Source organism: Aphis gossypii, chromosome 1, assembly GCF_020184175.1.
Source record: "Aphis gossypii isolate Hap1 chromosome 1, ASM2018417v2, whole genome shotgun sequence".
Lineage (NCBI taxonomy): Eukaryota > Metazoa > Arthropoda > Insecta > Hemiptera > Aphididae > Aphis > Aphis gossypii.
In genome coordinates this window covers 9,562,184-9,587,225 of record NC_065530.1, presented here as the reverse complement: position 1 = coordinate 9,587,225, position 25,042 = coordinate 9,562,184, and the positions used below count along the sequence as shown (strand labels likewise).

At 29.8% G+C, this 25,042-nt stretch overlaps 3 protein-coding genes across 4 annotated transcripts in view; 1 reads left to right on the top strand and 2 right to left on the bottom strand.

Moving 5' to 3' along the window:
- Window positions 1-18,048, bottom strand: part of LOC114123368 (protein Skeletor, isoforms B/C) — a 100,057-nt gene extending 82,009 nt beyond the window's left edge. The window contains exons 1-2 of one of the 2 annotated variants that reach the window (XM_050197762.1): window positions 17,857-18,048; window positions 15,938-16,173 (exon numbers count right to left, since the gene is read on the bottom strand). The gene's annotated coding sequence lies outside the window, so the exon portion shown is untranslated. Of the gene's footprint in view, window positions 1-11,650; window positions 11,799-15,937; window positions 16,174-17,856 lie in introns of those variants that run through there. The other variant, XM_050197761.1, reaches the window with a different exon arrangement.
- A 337-nt stretch (window positions 18,049-18,385) lies between these two features.
- Window positions 18,386-22,807, top strand: LOC114123359 (electron transfer flavoprotein regulatory factor 1). Its single transcript, XM_027986292.2, has 2 exons — window positions 18,386-18,737; window positions 22,452-22,807. Exons 1-2 carry the CDS (start codon window positions 18,696-18,698, stop codon window positions 22,665-22,667), a joined length of 258 nt encoding a protein of 85 aa, XP_027842093.1. The 5' UTR covers window positions 18,386-18,695; the 3' UTR covers window positions 22,668-22,807.
- LOC114123356 (charged multivesicular body protein 3) lies at window positions 22,676-24,852 on the bottom strand. Its single transcript, XM_027986290.2, has 6 exons — window positions 24,627-24,852; window positions 24,485-24,545; window positions 24,177-24,356; window positions 23,985-24,106; window positions 23,836-23,931; window positions 22,676-23,769 (listed from the first exon to the last, which is right to left on the bottom strand). The coding sequence occupies exons 1-6, from the start codon at window positions 24,669-24,671 to the stop codon at window positions 23,617-23,619; spliced, it is 657 nt and encodes a 218-aa protein (XP_027842091.1). The 5' UTR covers window positions 24,672-24,852; the 3' UTR covers window positions 22,676-23,616.
- Window positions 24,853-25,042: the final 190 nt, after the last annotated feature.

The following is a 25,042-nucleotide window of genomic DNA, read 5'->3' as shown; positions in this document are numbered from 1 at the left end:
CCTAATTACTCGCTGTACAATATTTCCAGTTTCCACACACTCATGCGCTTGATAATACTTCTCAAGGCTTGTATAGAAGTTTTAAATACCTACAATTTGTGAATACTTTATACATAATACATCATATACTGGGAGATTCTTTAATCAAACAAAACTCATTAAGTATTTAAATATTTATCAACGTTTATGAAAACAACTATTTTACTTAAATTTGGTAGAAATAAACATTTTTTTTTTTTTTATATATATAAAAATTATATTTTTTTAAGCTGTTTACTTTTTTAATGATAACATACGTTTTTAATTTCATGCTCTAAATCAAAATATTTTGCTGAGTTTTTCTATTTATAAAAATCGAAATTCGAATGAGTAGTTTATGAGTTATAAGTATTTAAAGTTTAGGAGAGCGAAGTGGAGAGGTACAGGGATACCGCACAAAATATTGATGTACTACATTTCGGTTACCTAAACTTTATAAATACTTAAAACTCATATACTACTTATCAAATTTTGATTTTTATATATGTAACTACTCTGAAAGTTTATATAATTTTTTTTCTTCTTAAAACGTCAATAGGCTTTAAAATAATGAATATTTTTGATAACATAATCACACACTTATACACATCAAATTTAATTTTGCCCAATAATTGTTATATGACTTGTATCAGAAATATAATATTATAATGCAAATAAATACCTATGGCTGAGAATCAAAAAGATTTAGAAATTTAAATTGAAATCATATAATATATTAATATGGTACAATCATTTTTTTAAGCATTAAAATATTATTCTTTTTTTTTTAATTATTTTACCAACGAATTAAAAATTGCGCATTATTCACATTATATTTACATAAACTATAGCATATATCGTTTTCAGCTTAATAGTAGTATTATATTTTAATCCATAATTAAATTTGTTTATTCTTTAAAGTCGCTAATACAACTAAGCACAAACGTCATATCGAAAATAATTAATTTGAGTGCCATAGTAGAATTTCCTTTCGGGAAGCTATTTAAACGATTATTAAGATATAATTCGTTGTGATACGTCTGATGGTAGGCAGTTCTGAAAAGTCAAAATGTCAAGTAATTTTCTATTTGTCGTTTATATATTTTACGGTTATATTTTAATGTATAATGTACGTAGCTCAATGTAAATATAAAAATTTTGTTTAAAAAATTAGCTATAGATTTTTCGGTACTATAATTATTATTTAAACCTATTATTTTTATAACGTTTACATCTCTATCGGTGGTTCGCTCTCATCATATCAATAATAAATAATACATCTTAATATTTGATTTAATTAATGTGCACGCAAGGCAATTTAACATATGAAAATAATACGATGAAACTATCGACAACTATAAATACAATACATTATAGTACATAATATAAATACAGTAACATCAATATAACAGCCAAATCAATATTTGGTCGTCAAACTGCATTTTTTTTTACTATTCGGCAGATTGCCCATCACGGTATTATACAAGAGTCGTGATTGCTTCCATTAGAGAGGTAAGAAGAAATACGCTAAGATCATTAACACTAATATTGTGAAAAGAAGAGACACGGAACTGAATAAATTGAATAATAGAGTATGCAATGTTGAGAAAGTCATTAATGAGAGAAGGAACAAAGCTGATGTTGGCAGCAAGATGGCAGGTAGAAATCGAAGGAATATTTACGAACAAGAGAGTAATCGTGTTTGTGATGATCAATTTTCAGTAAGTATTATGCAGCAATGCAGCTTAAGTATGGAATTTGTTCTAAAAATCTAAACACGTTCGAATTTTAATTTATCCATTGCTAAACATAGATACCAAACCACTACACCATATAATAGTATAGATCAGATACGAAGAAAATAAAGAGAACGATAGAAATGCTAAGGTAAACATTTTAGAGAGCCACTTTCGTAAACCCTCAAATCTTAAGAGCTGTACAAATAGTTATCTTCATCATATGATGTTTTAAACATAATGACGGGGATTAAAAAAATTCAGAGAGCTATGAAGAGAAAGTTAAATACCGGCTAAATTTGAAAGTCTAAAATACAAGATGAGTAAAAAATGGGAATACATGATGTTGTACGCCAGTCATAACATGAAATTTGGCAAAGTTGAATAATAAATCAATGCACATCTAAGAAGAAAATATGTTGAATTTAGAAGCAGGAAAAGCTATCAAGATAATTAATTTTTTAATAGATTTTTTATTTAATCTGCAAGTAGAAGAAACTTTCCAATACAAATCGATTTCGGGGTAAAAACAATAGAATTAACATATTCTCATTTGATATTACGAAAACAGAGTCAATCACCTTAATAAATGGGTTCTTAATATTTAAGTAGAATTTTATAAGAGGATAGCTTATTTTTACATTTATTAATATATTTATGCATAACTTTAATAGTTGTACTTGAATATTGTATTTTGGTAATGCGAGGATGTGTGTTTAAAAATGCACGCGGTAGGGAGTGTTATCGCTATTTACGATTCTCAATAATTTGGGATGATCGTTTCTTTAATAATTGAAAGCAGAAAATATATACTTGGGAGAAATAAAGTACTAAGTATACACATTACACGTTATGATTAGCAATCAAATTAATGAGCCGCATCTGATAAATATATGTATTAATATTAGAGTTGAGTGAAAAAGTTATTAATAATATTTCATAACACACAAAATAAAAGTATAAGTTAAAATATATTAATAGGTATGTACATCGAAAACACGATGATTTTAAAAACAAAATTATCCTATACTTACACGATATTATTAATTATAAAATAACAACTTTTAACTGAAAGTCTTGGATTGATTGTAAATAGAACGAAACATTTTGTATAGTAATAAATAATAATATATATTATTAGATTTATATGCATCATCTAACAGAGATTTACTATTATATGTCTTTATTGATGATAAATAATAATAATCTTATTTTATTTATTATTTTTAATGTACCTACTATTATTATGTCCGTCTTTGCGGTGATTTATTAATGAAGACATTAACTTGATGAAATCTTTTTTTTTATACTTTTTTACTTATCTACCAGTTAAAGTGACCATTAATAACTTAGCATTATCCAGTTTATTTGAATAATAATACATTGAGACGTTAGAACCATGTTTTTAGGTATCATTATGGCTGTTGATAGATTAAAAATGCCTTTTATAATTTATTTTATTAACACGCACTATACAATTATTTTAAATAAAAAACAAATTTGAAAATATTTTGATTTAATAATTTATTATTATATACTAGATATAAGGATATAATTTCACCTGATCACCATAGTGTGAATCAAGTAAGACGAATATTTGGTAAAATTATTAATTACTTTTTAGAAGAAATAAATTCGAATCGTAGAACCGGTATCTATACAATATAATAATATGATTATCAATAACTATAGGTATTAATTTGAAAAAAACAACAATTTTTTTTAACTAATTTTAGTCATATTTTCTTCTGTATTTACTTTAAAAGTTTAGATTTTAGTATAAACCTATTATTTTTTAATAATTTTTAATATTGTGAGGTATACGTTCAGACGTTTTTCTGCAGTCGTTATTTCTGCGAATCATATTTGATACGTTAAATACTAACACATATAAGTACATAATATATCATACGAATAATAACATAATGTATATATTATATATACTTGGGCTTTCGTGATAATATACTCCGTATTTTCCGTGGGATGTTCCGCGACAGTTTTTAAGTTTCGCGAGACGCTTGTCGTTAACACCCGACGCTCGTGCACACTGCATTATTATATTATATAATAATATATAATATGCACTCCGGGATACGTATTTTTGTTTTCCCCTATAAAATATTATTTTACATCGTTATCGCATAAATCGCGCATAATGGTATATTTGAACTGGCGCGGCGAGCATATTATTTTCATTTCGATTTGCAGAGCGCGAACATTATTTTCCTCGTGTGACATGTATAATAAATACGCATATATATACCGAGTAAATATAATAATACGCGTTTAACCTTAAAGCATGGATATTTCATACGGCTTTCGCGATCGTTTCGTTTTCAACGACTTTCTAATATCGTTGGATTAAAATATTTAAATAGCTATTATGATAATATACTCGTATATTATATTCATTATACGGAGTGATTCACCAGGCATGCTTAACCCATTTTTATCCTTTATAATAACGCATTTAACCAAAGTCTGTTTTTGATCATTTTTTTTTTTTTATTATTATACATTATTATAAGCAGATTATATTATTGAAAGTGTGTATATTCCTGAATCGAAATTCGTTTCCAACTTATTAAATAGTATGCTTAAAGAATGATGGTCTCGCATAATATATAACATAGAAGTATAATACTTGGTCTATTATGTCTTATTAATTATACTCAAAGAATTAAAAAAAAAAATATATATATATACATTTAAACTAAATAAATATTAATTACTATAATTTTCAAATCATCGAGAACTATTCTTGGGATATTATATTATCATTGAAACTTATCTTTCGAGGATAAATTTACATATATTAACATTTAAAAAAAATATCTTTTTACAAATTATAACAAAAAAGGGGGTACTACTTATTTGAAAAAAATTAAATTTGTAAGAAAACTCCTTAAATTGCAAAAAAAAAACTAATTATATGAAAATACACTCCTAAATAAACTTAATACATAACTAAAAAAGGGGGTAAGAATTTTTGGTAAATCGCTCTGTATACTGAGGAACTATATAAGTACCTATATTATATTATGTACTCTTGCTCACCTTATAAAGGTACACGGAGCACTTTCCTATTATAATAATAGGGTCTTCTTTATTTTTGTAATACACCCCTGGTTTGGATACACGATCTTTAATACATAAATATATTCGTTGTTATTATTTTTTTTATTTTCTAGCCGCGTATATAATAAAATAATAATAATAATATAATATATGTGATAATTTCGTACAACACAAACACGTTCGTATGTTAAACGGTTTTTGAGTTGGAATCGTTTATAAACTTTGTGGACGGGAGTGCGGTAAAGCGATAACGCATTCCTCTATCTCGTCGTTCGTTTCCACATCGCCAACCTTCCATATACACGATCTTTAAACAACTATGACTCGTTGGAAATTGCATTGCATTTTACCGAACGATTTACGGCCAAAACCCGTGAATACCATATTATCATATTATTATCATGGTGATAATAATGCAAATTGTGTGACTAGTATTTAATGGAAAAACAAATTCGAAAATAATATTATCCGCTCCAACGATGATAACGCTTTAATTTTTTCTCTCCAATGTTGTAATGATATATATATATACAAATATAATTTATTTATGGCTGTTTAAATAATTATTTACTTTTCCATAGATAATTAAATAATATCCATTTTGTTATTCAACTATAATATGTGAATTTAGGACAAAACACTAAAGTTTTGACAGTTCAATTTCGTGTTTGAAAAATTATTTATCTAAATACATATGCAATGCGCATATTTATCTGAAATACCATTTATATTATATCGCTTGTACAATACCCCTGAGTTCTGACGACTATTTAATCTTAAACTATCATTTTAAATAAAGTTATAGGGAAATGAAAAGAGATTCCTTGCCAAGTTTAGTCGACGCAACAGTTTCGTTTGGAGAATTATTTATCTTCGTATTCGACGCCGTCGTCTCACAGAAACCAATTGTTGATGTTTGGTCGTAAAATATTTCTAAAATATTATTTTATTTTCTAGTTTTTGACGCCAGCATTTTTAATATTGACTATATACGGTTATTCGACATTTATATATATTGAAAATTTTCAAATTTTGCTTTGATAACTATAGACTGTAGTACTGTACGTGAAATATGTTATACGTTAAAACTTATTCATAGGTACGTCTTATCACAATGATTTTTCAATAAGATTTTCTGTTGTGTGATGAACGAACCGAAAAATAATAATTTTTTTTTTTTAATAATATGTGATGTAAATTTTAATTGTATTATCACGCTGCTATTAAAACCAAATATTATAGAGTAAAGTTTAAAAAATGTAGAAAATAATTACATTTAAGTATTTGACTAATAATAAGTACTTATATTATTTGTTGACAATGCTATACCGTTTGAATCCGAAATACTAATATACTTTACTAATGATGTTGCACATCAATATCATTCATCTGTACACAGTGTATATATCTAATATCTATATATAAGATACCTCCGATCTAATTAGGACGATTTTAAAAGTTTTTTTTTTTTTTTTGATAGTAATGATTATTATTCGACGCGTTGCAGATCGTTTTCTTTTTGCGCGGGTGAAGAAGATGAACGATGTTTCCGACTTTGAGGAGCTCGATGACTGGCGCACGGCGAGTGGGGGATGAAAACTTTTGTCCGCATTTAGGACCTTTTATATATATTATTATACATAATATAAAAGGACAGAACGGTTCTGTTCTGAAAAATCAAAGCGACACGCCATGAACGGAGGAAAGCAAACGACGTTTCGACATACCCTTCCCAACTCACATTGACTGGTGAGTGGTCCACAGGGTGAGAGCCGAGGAAGAAACTTTACGAGACGAATAATATATATATTATCCTTTATATTATTATAAAGCGGGGCCGGTAAAACGTTCGAATCAATTTGCTAATGGGGTGCGAACGTTCGCGGCGAAACAGCGACGACGTACGCTCGTACACCATGATATGATCACTATACATGTAAAACAATAAACATGTTTAGCTGATATAACATATATCTTGTTACCTTGGTAGAGTTTATACATACTACTAAACTATATATTATTTATTATATCTATACACAACCGATGCAGATGGTGTCGTGCTTCAGCGGAATGCGATTTTGACAGTATATTATAATAATAATAATATAGTCTCTAAAAAAAAAACCTCTTATCCCGACACCACATATTGCACACTCTCGACCACACTTTACCACAGTCGAGGACCCGATAACACTCCTACAGCAGCCCGCAGCTACCTATCCATTCGCATTACTATCATATATCCGCGGATATTTCACCGCAATGACGAAAGGGTGTATATTTGGCTTCGATTTAGTGGGGGTGAGCCGCGAGGGGAAAAAAAGCGTATTTCGCCAAATCGATTTTTACGCCCCACCGACCGATTTCGACAGTGCAATTCGACAATGCTCCCCAACCCCACTCTACATCTACACTCGCAGCTTCCATAGCCCTACGGCACCAAACCCCGGGCCGAGTCGACAAAGATTTACTCTCTTTAGATACAATATAATATATTTATATATATATATATACTATATTGCTATACAGGTATATAATATATTACAGTTGGGTGCTGCGGAAAGCTCGCGGAATGACCCGGAGAACAACTCGCATTTCGGACTTCGCGATACGCGAGGCTCAAATCTCGAAGCCAAAAATCCAATGGCTGATATGACCGTGTATGGGATTCAATAGATTTTCGTTAACCTCAACTTACACGCGTGTACCCTTATACATATACCTATGTTTATAGCCATCATATCGTATACGCGTATAACGGCGGGGTCTGGAATATATATATATATATATATATAGCAGCACACTCATACAATGTACAATATATACCTAATAATGTTGATACGAAAATATATTATATGAGGCGTAATTAAGCGTAAAAGTCGTGTGCGTTCGAGCATCTCGCTTTCCCTTCGTACACACACACACACACACATATATATTATATAGGTACAAACGGCCGTACAAGAATATAATAATATGTTAACGTTCGACAACGTGCGACCAACTGTACATAACACGTACTATAGTGTACACGTACCTATACACACCTATATATAATGTACTAATAATTCGCGTTTGTCCAAAATCACGTGATAGGAACCAAACAATCTAGTTTCACGACTGATGAAGTGCACCGACCACGAAATCAAACGTTAATAAATAATAACAATATAAATAAAAGCACTTAAATAAACACGATTAAGTCTCTTAAGATGTTGAATGTTTTCATTTGTTTTAAATTCTATTTGATTTTACACATAATTATAATAACTGTACCAATAACAGTACAATATAATATATTATTTAAACAATATATATTCATATACCATTTATTTGGATCAAAGTACAAAAATTGAAACTAAATAATAAATAATCATATAATAAATTATGTTATTATTTTATGGATTTTATTTTTTCTATAGTAAAAATCAAAGCTGATTCTAAAAATAACATATTTATATAATTTCAAACAAGTATAGGAAATAAATTACATGATATTCAGGTGAAATCGACTAGATATCCCGATAATTTCTTTACTTCATTATACATTTTTTTTTTAATTATAACACATATAATTTGTTTTATTTTCATTAAATGTTTAAACATAATAAACATGAATAATTAAAAAATATATTTATGAAATCAGTTGGTTAATAAAATCAAAATGGCCTGGATAAATGATTTGTCACATTAGTGGAACTCATTTTATTATTGAGTTTTTTATTTAAAATTACAATAGCTACTTCGAGTATTTAACGTTTGCACAATCATTGTTCGATGATCGATTAGTCTCATCAGAGACTTCGCACAAATGACATAAGTTATTTTTAAATTATTTTACGATATTATTAAAAATTATATTTGCTATGGAATAACAATATGTGGTAGATCATACACTTTTATGTACACTAGTTCGAATGATTTTTATTCAGTGTGTGCATCGTTTATTTTTTAATGTAGATAAATAAAATAAAGTATTATTAAGTAAAAGCGAAATATACAGATGCGTGAAATAGCGCATAGTACATAAAGAGATTCATACGACATTATAAGCACGCGTTAATTGAGCTAAAATCATTAATCTTTATCTTCGAACCACCCAACCTAATTTATATTCAGTACGCTTTTATCCGATCAGCAGATTTTTTTTACTTAAAAGACTGTCTTTGCGTGTATACTACAACACTATAGTATTATAAATAGGTACCACCTACGAGTTTTCGAGTTCACGAGTCATTTTGCGTTTTTAATTTTAACGATTTCACTTCCATATAAGTGTTGGAAGTATATGATTATAGTCATATAGAGTTTTCGGAAAGTTGATTGTGTGAACTGTGCGTAAATAATATACTGGTACAAACGCACGGCTGGGGATTGGGGCGTCAAGCCGTCTACCCTTCTCTGAACGCAATCCGTAACAAACATTTAGGGTCGGTGCAGCTCGTGCTCGGAATCAAAATACACACTTTGGCGCACCCTTACAATATAATAATCATCATCATGCATTATACCGATTGGGTGGAAAAAAATTAGTGAGCTTGTAAAAAGAATTTAAAAAAAACAGCTAATATTAAGCTCAAACGATACTATCAGGCACTTAATAAAACTGCAGAATAGCTCTTACATGGATAATATTTCTACCAGGAGTACTACTTACGAAAATTTTCTATTGTTTACCGGATTACAGTCACAAATACCAGTTTACCATCATACTTAATATTTATGGTAACCATATCTGTACAATTTATTAACGTCGGTTTACTTTTAGTATGAAAATATTATTTTAACAGAATAATCTTTATTCTTAATAAAGGTCGGGAATGGCAACACGAGCAAATTATCAATATAAGTAATAAATAGAACTTATTAACTTAAATAAATTGCAATTGCATATTATTTAGTTATAGTTATTTTTATAAAATTATGATACTATACGTTATGTTAATAACCGACTGTAAACGGGTAACACTAGTTCGGTACTCTAGTAAGCTACGGCGCGTATTTTCCATAAAATCTTTATTATTACTGATATTGGCTTATTCAATAGAAAATTGATAATATGATTAATTCTAGATATTTAAATTTACAGGTATTAGATACACATAGCCAAAAAAAATATTTGTAGACGTTTTCATGAACAATTTTTACGATCAATAATGTAGGGTAGGTAGGTACGGCTTAACTTTAGATTTTACTTTTGTCAAATTATATAATATGATTCTTAATTCATAAAACCGCAGTAAAATGTCTGTATAATTTTACAAAACACAATAAATTACAAAATAAGCAACAAAATTGCAAAACATCGCATTAAAATAGATCGTGAATAAATTTTCATTTGCTATTTGCATGAAACAAATTTATAAAGTTTACTATTGATAATGAAAATATGAACAGGAAAAAATAACATGCGAATACGATATTTATTAAGTCCTAATAATCATGTTAAGTACACTTCTACTTACGTACGTTACACTATAATACATACTAAAACGACATAATAATAATAAAGTTATAGGTACCAAAATAGAATGGCTAATTTAAAAAACACGTACGTATTCGCGAAATACAAATAGGCCACTATTATCGTATAATATAATTATTTATTAACAAAAAATCAAAAATATTTGTATTGATTTAATGATATAGATGAACGCAACTACTGATCATAGTATCGTTATTTACAAGTACAACACGTTATTCGTCTTGTATGCAATTTGTATTTTATTTTTCGCTAACATCATAGAAAACCTATTTCATTTGATCTATATAAATAAATAGTACCTAAGCACTTATTGTATTTATATATAAATATATTAATATTTACAAAATTGATCGTAGGAAACTATCTAAATGCCACACGATTGAAAGTCGCTTCGGCATTACAGAATTTAAACATCGAAGCGTATCAAGGGTGGCTTAAACGTAATAGTACTGCACAAGACGAAATAATTTTGGCGATATGTGGGTTTGTTATTGGATGAGACACTAGACGGAAATAAATGGAATATTCTCAACTTTTTTTTCCGTTAGTGATTTTTAATTATTGTTGTATAATTCTAATATACGAGTGCAGTAGTGTTATAAAGATTATACTGATCGTAGAACAGTTGTTATTAGTGATAGAAATAAAATAAGAAAATATAGTCGAGGCTCACCGATAAACAAGTGCCGATATTCAGATACGAAATACGTATCTAGAGATCTCGTTAATATAGTCTTCTAATATTAAACATACACAATGTTCATAAAACTATTTCCAAATAAATTATTGCTGATAGATCTCAGTGCATATTATCAACTAGGTAAGCGTATTATATACAACAAATGTGACAATAATGTGCATTGTGCATTATATTTAATAACATAATAATATTATCATATCATTCGGTGCACTTCTATGAGTTCTATGCGTTACGAGATGTCGTCGAAAGGCACTAGCCGAGTGGCTTTTTTCAAAATTTCACTTGGCATCAAAAACCCGAAAAACAGAGCCCGCGGTCGTTTTTGACTGTGCGTAATACATTACTATACACTGTCATTACACAATAATATTATAATATTAACTATCTCACTACGACGGTGTCTCCGACGATTCGGACCGTCCGTCAGACGACGACTATTTCCGACAAAGGTTTCCACTGGGTTCCGATCACAGTGCTGGTGCGGTTCGGTGCCACCGAATACCGTTGGTCATTAATATTATAATATTCAAAATGGGTAAATCGTATTATACGGAGAGGAGCCGAAACCAAAAAAAAAAAAAAAAGAAAATCAAAAAAAAAGCCCCCACAACAACAGAATAAATCGCCACTCACATTGTCCGTCTCGGCGATACGTTCCGGCGGCTTCGGCTTCGGCTTCGGCGGCGGCGGCGACTGCTGCTGCAGAGTCCCGCGCGTCTCGGTCGTGTCGCGATGCGCGCGCGTCCGTCACGTACTGAAAAGCGGCAGCGGCGGCGGCAGACTCGCTCGGTAGCCTTTTACCACCCACCTTCGCCCGCCGGCCGCGACGCTATCACCGCCGCCGCCGCCGCCGCCGCCGTATCCCACACCCGCTCGCGGCACGGCCACCCGGCCACCCACCCACGCCAGACCGTCTCGCGAAGCGGCCGCTGCATGGCACGCGCGGCGCAGTACAAAGCCACGCGTACCAGCACATAGGTATATCGCGTATTATAGTATACGCGATCGGCGGCGGCCGTGGCATAGTATAATACGACCTACCTGCCGCCACGACCACCGCTACAAACGTCGCCTCCACCGCCTCCACCGCCGCCGTAGCCGCCGCCAAACATGCGCCATTCCGTCTATATCAAGTCTTCTACTACGGTGCACACTACTACTACTACTACTACTACTACTGTTACTACTACTATATTACTATTACCGTTGTATATATGCGAGCGCACGCGCATCGGTACTCGATCGTATATAGTACGCGTGAGTATATTACATGTCCGTATAGGTGATATGATATTATTATATTATGTACTCGCATATTATATTATCATAATAATAATAAAATATTATGTACTCGCTCGCTTTTTGTAATTCTTTACTCGCAGTCCGAAGTGCGCACGCGCGTACGTCGTGTCTTAACCGAACGATGTATAAACGGGATAATATAATAATATTATATTATGTGAACGATGTATAAATACCCCCAGTGACGGATACCGTAACCCGCAGAGGAGTATCCTCTCCATAATCTTATCTTTTTTTTTTTTTAGTTTGGACTTTGGATAATAATATAGGTATTATGAAGAAAAATCTGGTTTCATTAATATTCCACATAAATATACTTAAACATCATACAGTATAGTATGTAAATCTATATATATATATGATAGATGTATAGTTGCGACTTGTAGTCATAGTGCTCGTAAAAATATGTATAATTGATCGATGATGGCCGACCGCCGTTAACCGTTGTTAAACTATCGACGCTTCCGATTTTTAAAAAACAAAGTAGATAAACGTCATTACACGCGCGTTTACGAACGACACTGTACAGTAACGAGGAGGGTGGTTTTGTAATAAAAGTGCATATGATTATGTAGGAAATAATCAAGCGCGTTCTAGTATATTAAGACTAATGTAAAAACCCAGCGATCCCCGCCAATTTTTTTTTTCGCGGCACTGCGATGTGCGTGTCGCGTGACGACTATACAACGACGACACCCACCGACGAACGTGCGCGCCAGTGCACGGGTCAGCGTCGCGCGTGTGTACGTCGTCGTCGGCGGTGGATGCTGCGCTTATTGCCTTTTCGCTCGCCACCGTCCGGAGATGGGTCGCGTGGCTTATTTCCGTTTTTACGGGATCGCGGCCGCCCGGAACAATGGCCGCGCCGATTGAATTTCTCGTGTACGGACCCGCGGAGAAGTTGTCCCCCACTCGCCTCTCGCGGGCAACATTATTATTTCGAACAGTCTGTGAACACTGCAGAACAGTTGTGATTTCGTTGCTCCACGTGTTCAATAATACCTAATATTCTCGAATAACTCAAGAAATAAAAATAAGTTTAGAAGCGCTAAATTTATTGTTACCCCCCCCCCCCGTCCCTTCCCCGCCAACCCTCAGATTGTCCTCGATATAGATTTCAAATAAATTGTACACAATTTAATAATTGTTGAATACATTCAATACATATATAATATTATCTGTTTTACTATCGCTAGTCTGCATTATAAGTATTTTATTTTAGGAGTTATGATGTGCTATATAGTACCTATATGTACAGATGTAGAGTGCTTTGAACTTAACCGCTGCACGCGCGATTATGTATAGAGACGGAGGTGTTGTACACGATTACTGTTGTGTTATATTATATTTAATAGCCAAAATATGTATTTTTGCAGATAATTAGATATTTTATATAAGTTTTTAACGTATCAACGATTCAAAATTTCTGTAGCTTATCGAAGTATAAAATCTCAGAACATTGGTTAGGTGATGAACGATGAAAATAAAAATTGTAAATTTTAGGAACAAAGTCGACCCTTAATCTCATACAGTAACTATTATGAAGGTTTAATATTTAAAATTTCTATTCACGTCTTGAATAGGCAGTACAACTACATTAAAGCCAAACTTTTAGGAAAAAAAAACATTTATTATCCACAGACGGCACCACCCATTTTTTCAAACAATAAAATACATTTCAATCATGTATTACAAATATTATTGAATTTAAAACTATTCCGAGTAGGGAAAACACTATGAAAGTACTGTATCGTAATTTCGAGTTAAATTGAACGGTTAGGTTTGACGTCGTATTAAACAGGTGTTTTTTATGCAAATTAAAACAAAATATTGAGATTTTGAATAACACGGTGACATTTTTTAAACAATGGAAATATCTTAGAACAGTGGACTTCAACTGGTGGGTTCAACTTTATGACTGAATTTTCAATAATAAGAGCTTCAGAATTTCAAGGTTTCGATATACTTTTATAGTAGTTAAAAATAATAAATAATTGGTTGAACGTTAGAAATATATTCAATTTATCAAAAAAAGGGTGATCAAGTGGGTAACGCTCTGCTGTACAGTAGATATCGAGTAGACCTCAGACATAGAGTAGGTCACTATAATGGATGTGTTAAATTTGAATGCAGTGATCGGTATCATTAAAAAACGATTTTGAACGAAAATGATTTACCAAAATGGCAAAATATTATGACATGCAATGACATGCACAATCACTAAGATAAGATTTGCACTAGATAATGGATCAGTTAAAATGTTGAGGGTGTGTGACATTAGATTTTTGTCTCGTAATCAGTAATCATTAGTTTTTAATTATAATTGCGTTATAATTTATTTGAATATATAAAACGTCTTTATGGCTATAGTATCCTAACGTATTTTACAGTAATGAACACTCACGAAAATTGGTGTCGATCAGTTATCGACAGCCTCGATTTAGAGGTCAACCAAATTATGGACTACTGCCATCGACCAACGTTTTATGGACGTATCGCAATTTGCGCAAGTTACACTTATTGTCCAAGATGTCGAGAAAAACACGAGGCGTGTGGAGACAATTTGAAAAAACCACGCAGGTTCTGGAGAAGAACCAAAAAACGCTTATCAGATATAAATTGTTGTTTTTGTTTATAAATTAAAATAAATTATTTATGTAATAAATTTATTTTTTTTACATGTATCATACAAATAATTAGATACCGATCTAGTTATAAATTATATAATATTATTTAACATAAAGGTACTATTTTTCAGAACTACATCGAAATTATTTGTCACTTAAGTCTGCCTCAAAAAAAAAATAAATAAACAAATAAATAAAAAATAAAGTGACCTGAATACCCTATACCCTTATACTTATCTTATATAATGATTATACTGTATTATCATAACCACATCAATGATTGAACAAACATATTATTTTAATCATATTCAACAATCAATATAATATTAGATTTAAATTTAGTAAAATGTAAATAGAAATGACTAAAAAAATTTTTTCTGGTAATCTAAAAAATGAACATGTGGCATTCAAAGTACATGATATAACTAAGATTGTAAATAACTTATGCAGTTTGAAGGATCAGTCAGCTCACGAATCTCGATCGCGGTCGGCTTCCAGTGTATTATATCACATTTGACACCCAAAAGTAGGGTTTTGAATGATTACCGATCAATCAATGTTATTATTAATATTACAACAGTTCTATTATAAAATATGTACATTGTTACTAAAACAAATTAGAGGGAAATTTTAAGGTAGGTACTCGAATTATAAAATACATCAATATATCCTGTTTGACTAATATATCGTACCTATATATGTCTTACGTAAGTATGAGTATTATACATTTATACCAATAAATTGTAAAATGAGCTGTATGATACTATAATGTATAATATATATACAATCAAGAATTAAATTCAGATAATCGCACTCGTCATAATGTACTCAAATACTTTTATATACACAAACAAAAAAATATTTAATGGTAATTTATATTTTTTAAATTAATATTTTGGTAGTATATTATATTCTGTTCCAAAATGATAGTAATGTAAACTAGTGAATGAAATAATAATTTAAATAACGATATAAATAATCTGGATTGTACCTGTACAGTAGTTTGTTAAAGGAAAGGTTGCATGTTTCCTTTTTCCTTTGTTGCTTATGGTGAAGGTTTCATAACTGTAGTGTTGGTTGCCAATTTTTTACTTCTGGCGAGTGACCACATAATAATATAGAAGTTGATTTCCAGACCTCGAAAATTATGGGTCCGATTTCCATGTAATTAATATTTATACACTAGCTAATTATGCAATAATGCTTCAATACTGGTGGTTGTGTTAACTAAAATAAAAATATTATACAAATTTTTTTAGATTTTTTAAATTAATTTAAAAAAAGCAATAATAAATTACTTAATTTTATTGTTTCAATCTGTTATCTAAAATTACATTCAGTAATAGACATCAAATCACATTTACATTTCCTGTCCATAACGACTTTTTAGCATAATTTGTATAATAAATAAGAGCAGATAGAGTCAGAAAATTTGAAGAAGGGTTAGGCCACTTAAATCACGGTATAAAAGTATGATGTCGACTTGGCTGGATTTGAGCTTAACAGATTTTAATTTTCAAAAATAATTTCGTTTTATTCACTGTATAATCACTTAGTGAAGCAAATTTAAATATATATTCTACAATAGAAAATATCAATAGTACTTTTGTGTATAATAAGTTATAGTCGAGGTTATAGTATAAACACTATAAACAATAAATTTAAAATTGTTGATGTATGCTAAAAATGTATTTGGTGTAATCGTAGTAATTTTTAAATCAATCAAATGTATATTCAAAAAATTAAAATCTATTAAACCGAAATCTTACACTAATTTGTTAGGCGATTATGTTTAAATAGCTTTAATTACTATATTTATGTTTAATGATTGAAATTGTTTCAATCATTGCCGTAACATTTCACGTTTAGTTTAGGATTTTAATATCGTGTACAGAGTAATATTATTATTTTATTTATATTCTATATTACAGTTTCGAAAATCAGAAAACTGTAAATACTCCAAGTTTTCGACCTCACACCCACTGACAAATATAATATAGATAACTGGACGACTAGACGAATAAAGTAAATAACATTGTATTGGTTCTTGTTGTCGTCTTTCTTCAAACGTGAATCATTTTAAGATGATATCAGCGCACTATTTGTTTTCTCTATTTTCTGTCTGGACCATGTGCAATATATAGATAGGACGCATTCATGCAAAATCATTTTTTTTTTATGTTTTTAAGTAATCTTTTACTTAGTACAAAAATTATAAAATAGTATTTTTAAGAGTCTTGATTTTTCTAAAACTACCATAAAGCTATTTCTTTATTTAATTTAATTTACAACATTTTTTTTTAAATTTTAAAGGTGAATTCAGTCAAATAATAAAAAAAAACTGATTTTTCAAACCCTCAAAAATATTACTTTTTATTATTTTTGTAATAAATTATTTTACTTTATGATCACTAAAAACTCATAAAAAAACGATTTTACGAATATACCTAGGTACTTTAATTGTTTTATGTTTTTTATGTTATCCATATTCTACATGGGTTTATGAAAGAGAACAAATATTGCGCTGTCGTCTTATTTAAAATTAATAAAATTTATGATTAATCATTAATTAAGATGATATAATATAATTTTAATACATGAGTGAAATATATTATATTTATTATTTACCAGGGTACTGGGTAGGCACAAGGGCAATGCAATAAGTGCACTTGTATAGGACCCTACGCAAATATAAGGCCCCGTTAAAGCAAAGTACTAAATATTAACTATTGAATATTATTTTATTTAGTGGAGTATTTAAAATCATTTAGTTTACCTAGGTAACCAGAACTTAATATATTTCACCTGTTTTAAAATAATATGAATACTATATTAAAGATTTTATTGTATTAGGTATTGGAGTTTTTGTATTAAGATTTTTTTTTTCGAAACAACATTATTTCTACTTACTGTGTCATAATTGAAACAATTTTCGATCTTCTGAATGAATAATATATTAAAAAAAGGGCCTGGTTAAATTATTTTACACGGGGCCCTGTAATTATAATGATGCTGGTCCCATTGTCCTGATATTTACACTCACGCATTTGGTAGTACCATATTGAAATCTAAGTAAATGTCAAAACGTTCAAAGAGTTTTTCAACTTTAAGCTATACTTGGTAATAAAAAAATAAATACGTACACAACAAAGAACATTATCTATTTACAGACAATTTGGCGGTTTTAGTCGCTGTAGGTTTCAAATGTTTCAAGTTACAATAAATAAGTAGTTCGCTCATTTTATCATTGGAGCGCTAGCTGTATTTTTCACTATAATCAACAGCTGATTTTTAAAAGTTACTTTTGGTATCAGTTTGAAATCTAATTTTCATAATATATCTGTGTGCCCAGCACAGTGTTGGAATATGGTTGGAACCGGTTATCTTTAAGTTAAAACGATGACTATAAAATTGTGAAAAGTAAAAATTTATCTATAAAAGTAAAAATATAATTTTACATCTACCTAATTTAGAATAATGTATTAAACTACCTATCGATTATCGTAAAACTCGATTGTTTTTATTAAACGTTAACTATGTTGTAATATCTGTGAACAATCGAATTATTATTGTTCTGTACTCAAATAAATGACTATTACATTTACAATCCTATCACAGTGCGCGGCCAGTATCAGCGACAACACTACACCATAATATCAGAACAATAACAATAACAGTGGCCTTAAATCACTGCGAAGGCGACTTGGGTCGCAATAGGACTTTTACACTTACAGCTTACTCTACTTAAAATGGTCTCAGGACGACAAGAAGTGATCAACTTGTACAAGACCGTAAGTGTGTGTATTTTAATAGTGCCAAGTGGGTACCTCGTACCTACCTACACCCATATTGCCATACAGATACTGTATTGGCCGTGAATTTCCATTAGGGTCGTTGAAATTTGATAGGGCTCGTGGCGTAGGGTTGACGATTTGTTTTTGGGTATTTTGGTGATGTTGCGGTGAGGCCGAGAGGGGAGTAGGTACTTGTTGGATTCAATCATATTATTATCATTATCATTCATTAGACGTTATATTCCTCGAATATCTTGTACGGAATCTGAATGTGACGTATTTCACCAAGTAAGCATTACGAAATCCGTTTTTTTTTTTTGTAGCCTTAAGTGTACGAGAATAATATTGTCAGATTTAAAAATAGTCTATGTTACATTGTCATAATAAAAGAATAAACATGATATTATATATTATTATATAGTGCACACTTCTAGAACGTATAACGTAAGTTTTTTCTAACAAAGACTTCAATGAAATAATGATTTTAAATTTATCTACAGTATATTTTTAGTCCGACAATCTAATTCAAGCCAATATTTCGTAATTATGTATTGCAGTTCATCCGTGTGGGGGACTGGGGAGGGGACGTTACAGATTCGACCCTCAGAGGACGAAGTCGTATTAGTCGTAATACAATATATTTGTTATAGTATTTTTGCGTAGGAGTGGTAGGACGATTCGTTTCAATATTTCATTGTCATATTAATATATTATTATTTATTAATAACATAACTATTATACATTTATTACTTCCGAAAAATTACCTACGTTCTACCTCAATAAGATCTGTTCAAATACGTATTCTGGTATATAATATGATATTCTAGATTAGGTTTATATATGTATAATATTATATCTTCGTATTTAGTAGCGTAACTTGGTTAATTTTTTTTTTTTATATAGGTTAACATATTTAATACCCAAGTATTTTTATCAATTGTGTCTAAAAGTATAATTATGAAAGATATGACTCCTTTCTGGTTTTCTACCCCTCGAACAGCTTACCAATTATAAACCTATATCTACTTGTAAACATTTTAATACAATGAAACTCCATTAAACGAATTATTTTTGAGAACTATGACCTTCATTTTAATCATGCATTAATTCTATCTAACCAATTCCTCTATAATACCATTTTTTTTTTGTTCCCCATGGGACTTCGTTTAATAGAAGTTTCACTGTAATTAATATCATTGATTAATAAATAATTAATTAATAATCAATGTTAATACCTATACCGGTTATAATATTTTATACAATATACCTAGTGTGATAGTCATATAGGCATATAGCAATCCTAGACGTTCTATAGGTACAATTGTTAAATTAGTTAAAATATATCAAATTAGTACTTAACTACCCATATTTATAATGAGCACAATATGATGGTTTTATGTTAATGACTTGAGCGTCTTGAGCTTGGAAGTTATAGGAGTTAAAATAGATAGAATATATATATGAAATACAATTGAATATTCAAAAAGTTTTTCAACTTATCAAACAAACATCTTTTTAATTTGAAAAGATATTTTTAAAAATACTGTAAAATCGTGCACAACAAATTTACGATAAGTTAAATCGATACGATGACATCAAAAATAAGATAATATTGCGATATAGATTACACGTCGCCCTTTGTCGTCAAATTAATATTCGACTACGAGGATGTCAATAAATACCTACCTAACCTAACCTTGATGGATTTACAGGAAGGACACAGGGGCATAGCCCCCTGTTAATTTTCTATCAACATTTGTTTTTAAATTATTATACTTGCTTGTATGTATAAATTATTATTTTGGTGTGTGCTATTATGGAATCAACATTATAATATTAAATATATTACCAAATACCAATTTTGTTTAAAAACAAGAGTACCTATGTTTTATTAATAATGATTAAAGAATCATTATACAATTTATATGTACCCCTACTATCAAAATATCCAAGATCTGCCCCTGTAACCTAACCTAAGTAACCTTCGTAAAATAATATTGAGCTTTAACTACCTACTTAAAATGCATAATATGTTAAGAAAAAAATAATTATCAACAATAATTTAGAAGATATTAAATATGCTTAATATACGTATTAAAATCAACGGAATAATATGCACTTTTTTCTTAACATTGACGAAGTATGCAAAATATGCATTTTCTATTTTCGAACTTGTCATTGAACCTATAGTTAGAATTTCTAGCTCGATCTGGTATGAATCGAGAGCATACAGAACACTATTCAACTGATCAACTCCTACAACTTCCGAGACTAATTATTAATGGGTATACCTTGTTACATGAAATAAACAAAGAAAACTAATATTCAAACTTAATCATAAAATGTATTGTACTTATAGTATACAATAAAGTTGAGCTTAAAATAGATGGGCAAAACAGTATCTTTGCTACCATTGTAATTGTTCTTAATTATTGTTAAATATGAGAGGAAATTCTTTCCCTCTCGCTGTTGCCCTGCAGATTTCACCAAGGTATATTTAGTTCTATTCGTACACAAATTAAGTAAATTGCGTGGTACTTAGTAGCGTCGACAACTAACAGGTGTTATTAAAAATAATAGAGCTTTAACTGATATTTTTATAACTCTACTAATCTAATAGGGTGAGTAGCCTTAGTGACTATGTAAGTCTACTATACGACGTCTATGCCTCGGAATAGTAAATGATCATATTATCAACGACTTATTATAAACCTTATAGATATAAACAGTTATTATTATCTTATGTCTATTTTAATGATGTTGTTTACCACACCATTCTAAATAATAAAATGTCTTCGAAATCGGAAACCATTTGTATGGAATTAATAATGATGTAAGAAATAATCGTTTATTTACAATTACTGAAATTTGCAATATTTTAATTTTATTATAGCATAGCAGTTATATACCAAAACATAAATTATACAATTACTAACTATAATTTTTAAATTTCATATTATATAAGTTAATCTTATTACTATAATAGACAAATAAATTAGTAATTATCCATATATCCATAATTATGTAAACAAATTATAACATTTTTCTAACAAATAGATGCTAATATACCAACTTTACTTAAAATCATTTAATTTTATGTTATGGTTTTTAATTAAATTCAAAATGTACCTATTTCATTCATCCATGATAATTTACATTATGCAGTGAGTTATACTTAATTGTGAGCGAGTAGATAACAAGGTACCTACACGTGAAAATCCAAATATTCTAATATCACAGGCTTAATATCTGACTTCATGAGCTTAAAAATAATATATTATTATATTAATCAATATTTATTGTTCTCAGAAGTGTGTAATAGCACATTGAAAATGGCTATTATTTTTGTTTACAATCTCAACATTAAGAGTTCACAGAAATAAACTAATATTATCATTGATACTTATAGTCCATACTAGTTAAAGAGGTAATGATAATAATGATATATCATATATTATTTTAAAATGGCTTTAGAACAATTCTTTAATGCATAAAATACGGATTTTTTCATCTCAAGGGTATCAGACCATAAGTCGGTACTAAATTAATCTAAATTATCTATCTAGGTTTGAAATTTGAATGGTATTAAAAATAAAAACCACAAAATTAAAATATATTGTGTTACTTAGTATTTAACATGTTGTAGCATAAACATCACATTATTGGTAAAAAATTAAACAGTATAATATAAACAAATTATTTTTATCGCAGCTATTATATATGGGACGAGACTATCCTCAGGGTTATGACTTTTTCCGTTCACGGTTGAAAAAAGCTTTCCAACGTAACAGCGACATCAGTGATCCCGAACAAATAAAGATGCTAGTCAAACGTGGCGAGTTTGTTGTCAAAGAGATCGAAGCTCTCTACATGCTCAAAAAATATAGAACATTAAAAGATAGATATTCTACAGAGAAAAATGAATAGTCAATCGATCTATTTTTTAGTTTTTTTATGTATATTATAATATTATAAAAATTTCATTGTGTACAGTTTTTTTTTTATACATATATATGTAGTTTAAGCTTACAAACAAAATAATAATAAAAAATAAAAATATATTGGTATATGTATGTTAATAACCCATTGTGTCTTGCTCATAAGTGCACTAAACAGAAAAAAGCTGTTTTAAATGCAATAATATTAATAACATTAATTTCATTTAAGTGGTTTCAATAGTTTTGAAATGAACATAGAAATCTGTTTTAAATTAAATAATATTAAAAAACTTTTAATTTGAAGTTATAATTAATTTTTAGACAGAAGTATGAAGTAAAAACAAATATAGGCCACAAAAATAATTAACAATAAAAATAAATAATACAATATTTCATTATTTTCTTAAAGGATTCAATTTAAATTGTAATTTAATGATAATACATATAAAATTAAAATGTAGGTATAAATATATAATATTAACATATATTTATTTATGGTGTAAAACAAGAGATCAAATGTTCAAATGTAGTTTTTTCTACAATTTCACATGAATTCAATTTAATGTTTTTAATTAATTTTAAGAATTCAACAAAAATATCACGCGAGACTTTTATTATAAGAATATAAATCTCATCAATAGTTCAATTATAAATTGATAAAATAAAATATATTTGGTGCAAAACACTAATGTCTAAATTTTAGTTTTACTAAATTAGTTAAGTTATACACTTTAATACATTATTTGATAAACATATATTGAACCTTAACAAATCTGCAATTGATTAAATATGAAAAAAAAATCATTAGAGCCCCAATTTTTCTAATAAAATTAATAGTTGGTTTTTATCTTAAATTATTTTAGTTTATAATTTATATTAAATTCTGTTAAAAGCACATAATATATTATTTAAATTTAGCATCTTCATTACACCTTCACTTAGCTTTTTAACGCTTGTAAGCGATTTTTCATTTCTTCTAGGTCATCATCCTCTTCAACTGTTTCAGTTTCTTGTAATACTGAACCACCTGGTGTTTCAGTAACTGCCATAGGTGCTTGACCTAATGCACCAGCTGTAATTTCCCATAATACCTGTAAATATTATAAAATGTATTAATTCAGATAACACTACTTTAATTTAATTATTTTTTAATGTACTTTATCGATTTCAGATTGTGCTTCTTCTTCCATATCTTCTGGATCGTCCATTACATTCTCCATAGTATCGTCTAACATTTCTTCAATGATTCCAGCCTAAAATCAAACTCATTTATATGGGTCAACCTTAAGTTTAATATCATACAAACCTTCATCATTTCCTTAGATAAATCTCTCATAGTAGCTGCGACTTCAGGTACTTTAATCAAATTGTGCATTGTTTGCATTACTTCTGTAGATTTTTGCAATGAACCTGCCATTCTCAGCACAGCTATTACAAACAGTTAAATATAAATCACAGCATACAACTACGAATGTATTTTTATACACTAAAAACTTACACAGCTGGTTTTTCATTTGCATTTGTATAGAACTCATATGTGTTTTTGACGTAATAAGTTTGTTGATGGTTTTACGTGACCTTAGTATTTCTTTAGCCAGAATGATGCACACATCTTTGTTTCCTTTTTTGGCTGCTTCCTTCATCGAACGCTTAACTTTTTCTTCTTCTCGCTGTATGCCTGTATCATAAAAAGGGTACCAAAATCCCAACTAATATTGTAATTTATTAAAACAGAATTATAATAATTGTATAAGTATTGAAGGCACTTCCGTTAAATACACACCACACATCACTTATTACACTCACCTCTTATCTGTCGATCTAGTTTATACGTCTCTTTTCGTATGGTTGATGTCCACTGTTTAACCTACACCACAGCAGGCGGAACAAATAAAATTCATGAATCAATGCGACAAGTGTGCACTACATGTTGATCACGATTACTCACTTGATCCTTGGGATCGACGGTGGCCGATTTACCGAATATGCCCATATTGATGACCGTCAATTTGTAACGCACGCGTTGCTTATTAATCACGTAACGTGCTGCTGCTGATTGCGGGACTGTTCATAATAACAATTAAAAATTAGTCAATTGGCTTGAACTTAAAGCTTTGGCGTTTGGCAAAACTTTTCATCGCTTATCAACGTAAAGCGTTTGTTATAGTTTCATTATCTATGGTAACGCGTTTCGTCAACATTGCTTATCATGGATAAATATGTTTATGGTCCGCCCAGTCATATGTTTTTGGTAATACCGTGACTTCTCGATCATGGTCAGTATCAGACATTCAGACGTCAGTAATCAGTATCACACTATCACTTGAACTGTGAACTGTGTCAGATCACTACCGGTCGTTTGAC

What these genes read in the sequence shown, in the direction of transcription:
- LOC114123359 (XM_027986292.2), top strand. Translation starts at nt 18,696, where the DNA reads ATGGTCTCAGGACGACAAGAAGTGATCAACTTGTACAAGACC. An exon ending in TGATCAACTTGTACAAGACC is followed by an intron (nt 18,738 to 22,451) that starts GTAAGTGTGTGT and finishes TTTTTATCGCAG; the next exon opens with CTATTATATATGGGACGAGA.
- LOC114123356 (XM_027986290.2), bottom strand. Translation starts at nt 24,671, where the DNA reads ATGGGCATATTCGGTAAATCGGCCACCGTCGATCCCAAGGATCAA. An exon ending in GCAAATGAAAAACCAGCTGT is followed by an intron (nt 24,107 to 24,176) that starts GTAAGTTTTTAG and finishes TGTTTGTAATAG; the next exon opens with CTGTGCTGAGAATGGCAGGT. An exon ending in CACAATCTGAAATCGATAAA is followed by an intron (nt 23,770 to 23,835) that starts GTACATTAAAAA and finishes TAATATTTACAG; the next exon opens with GTATTATGGGAAATTACAGC.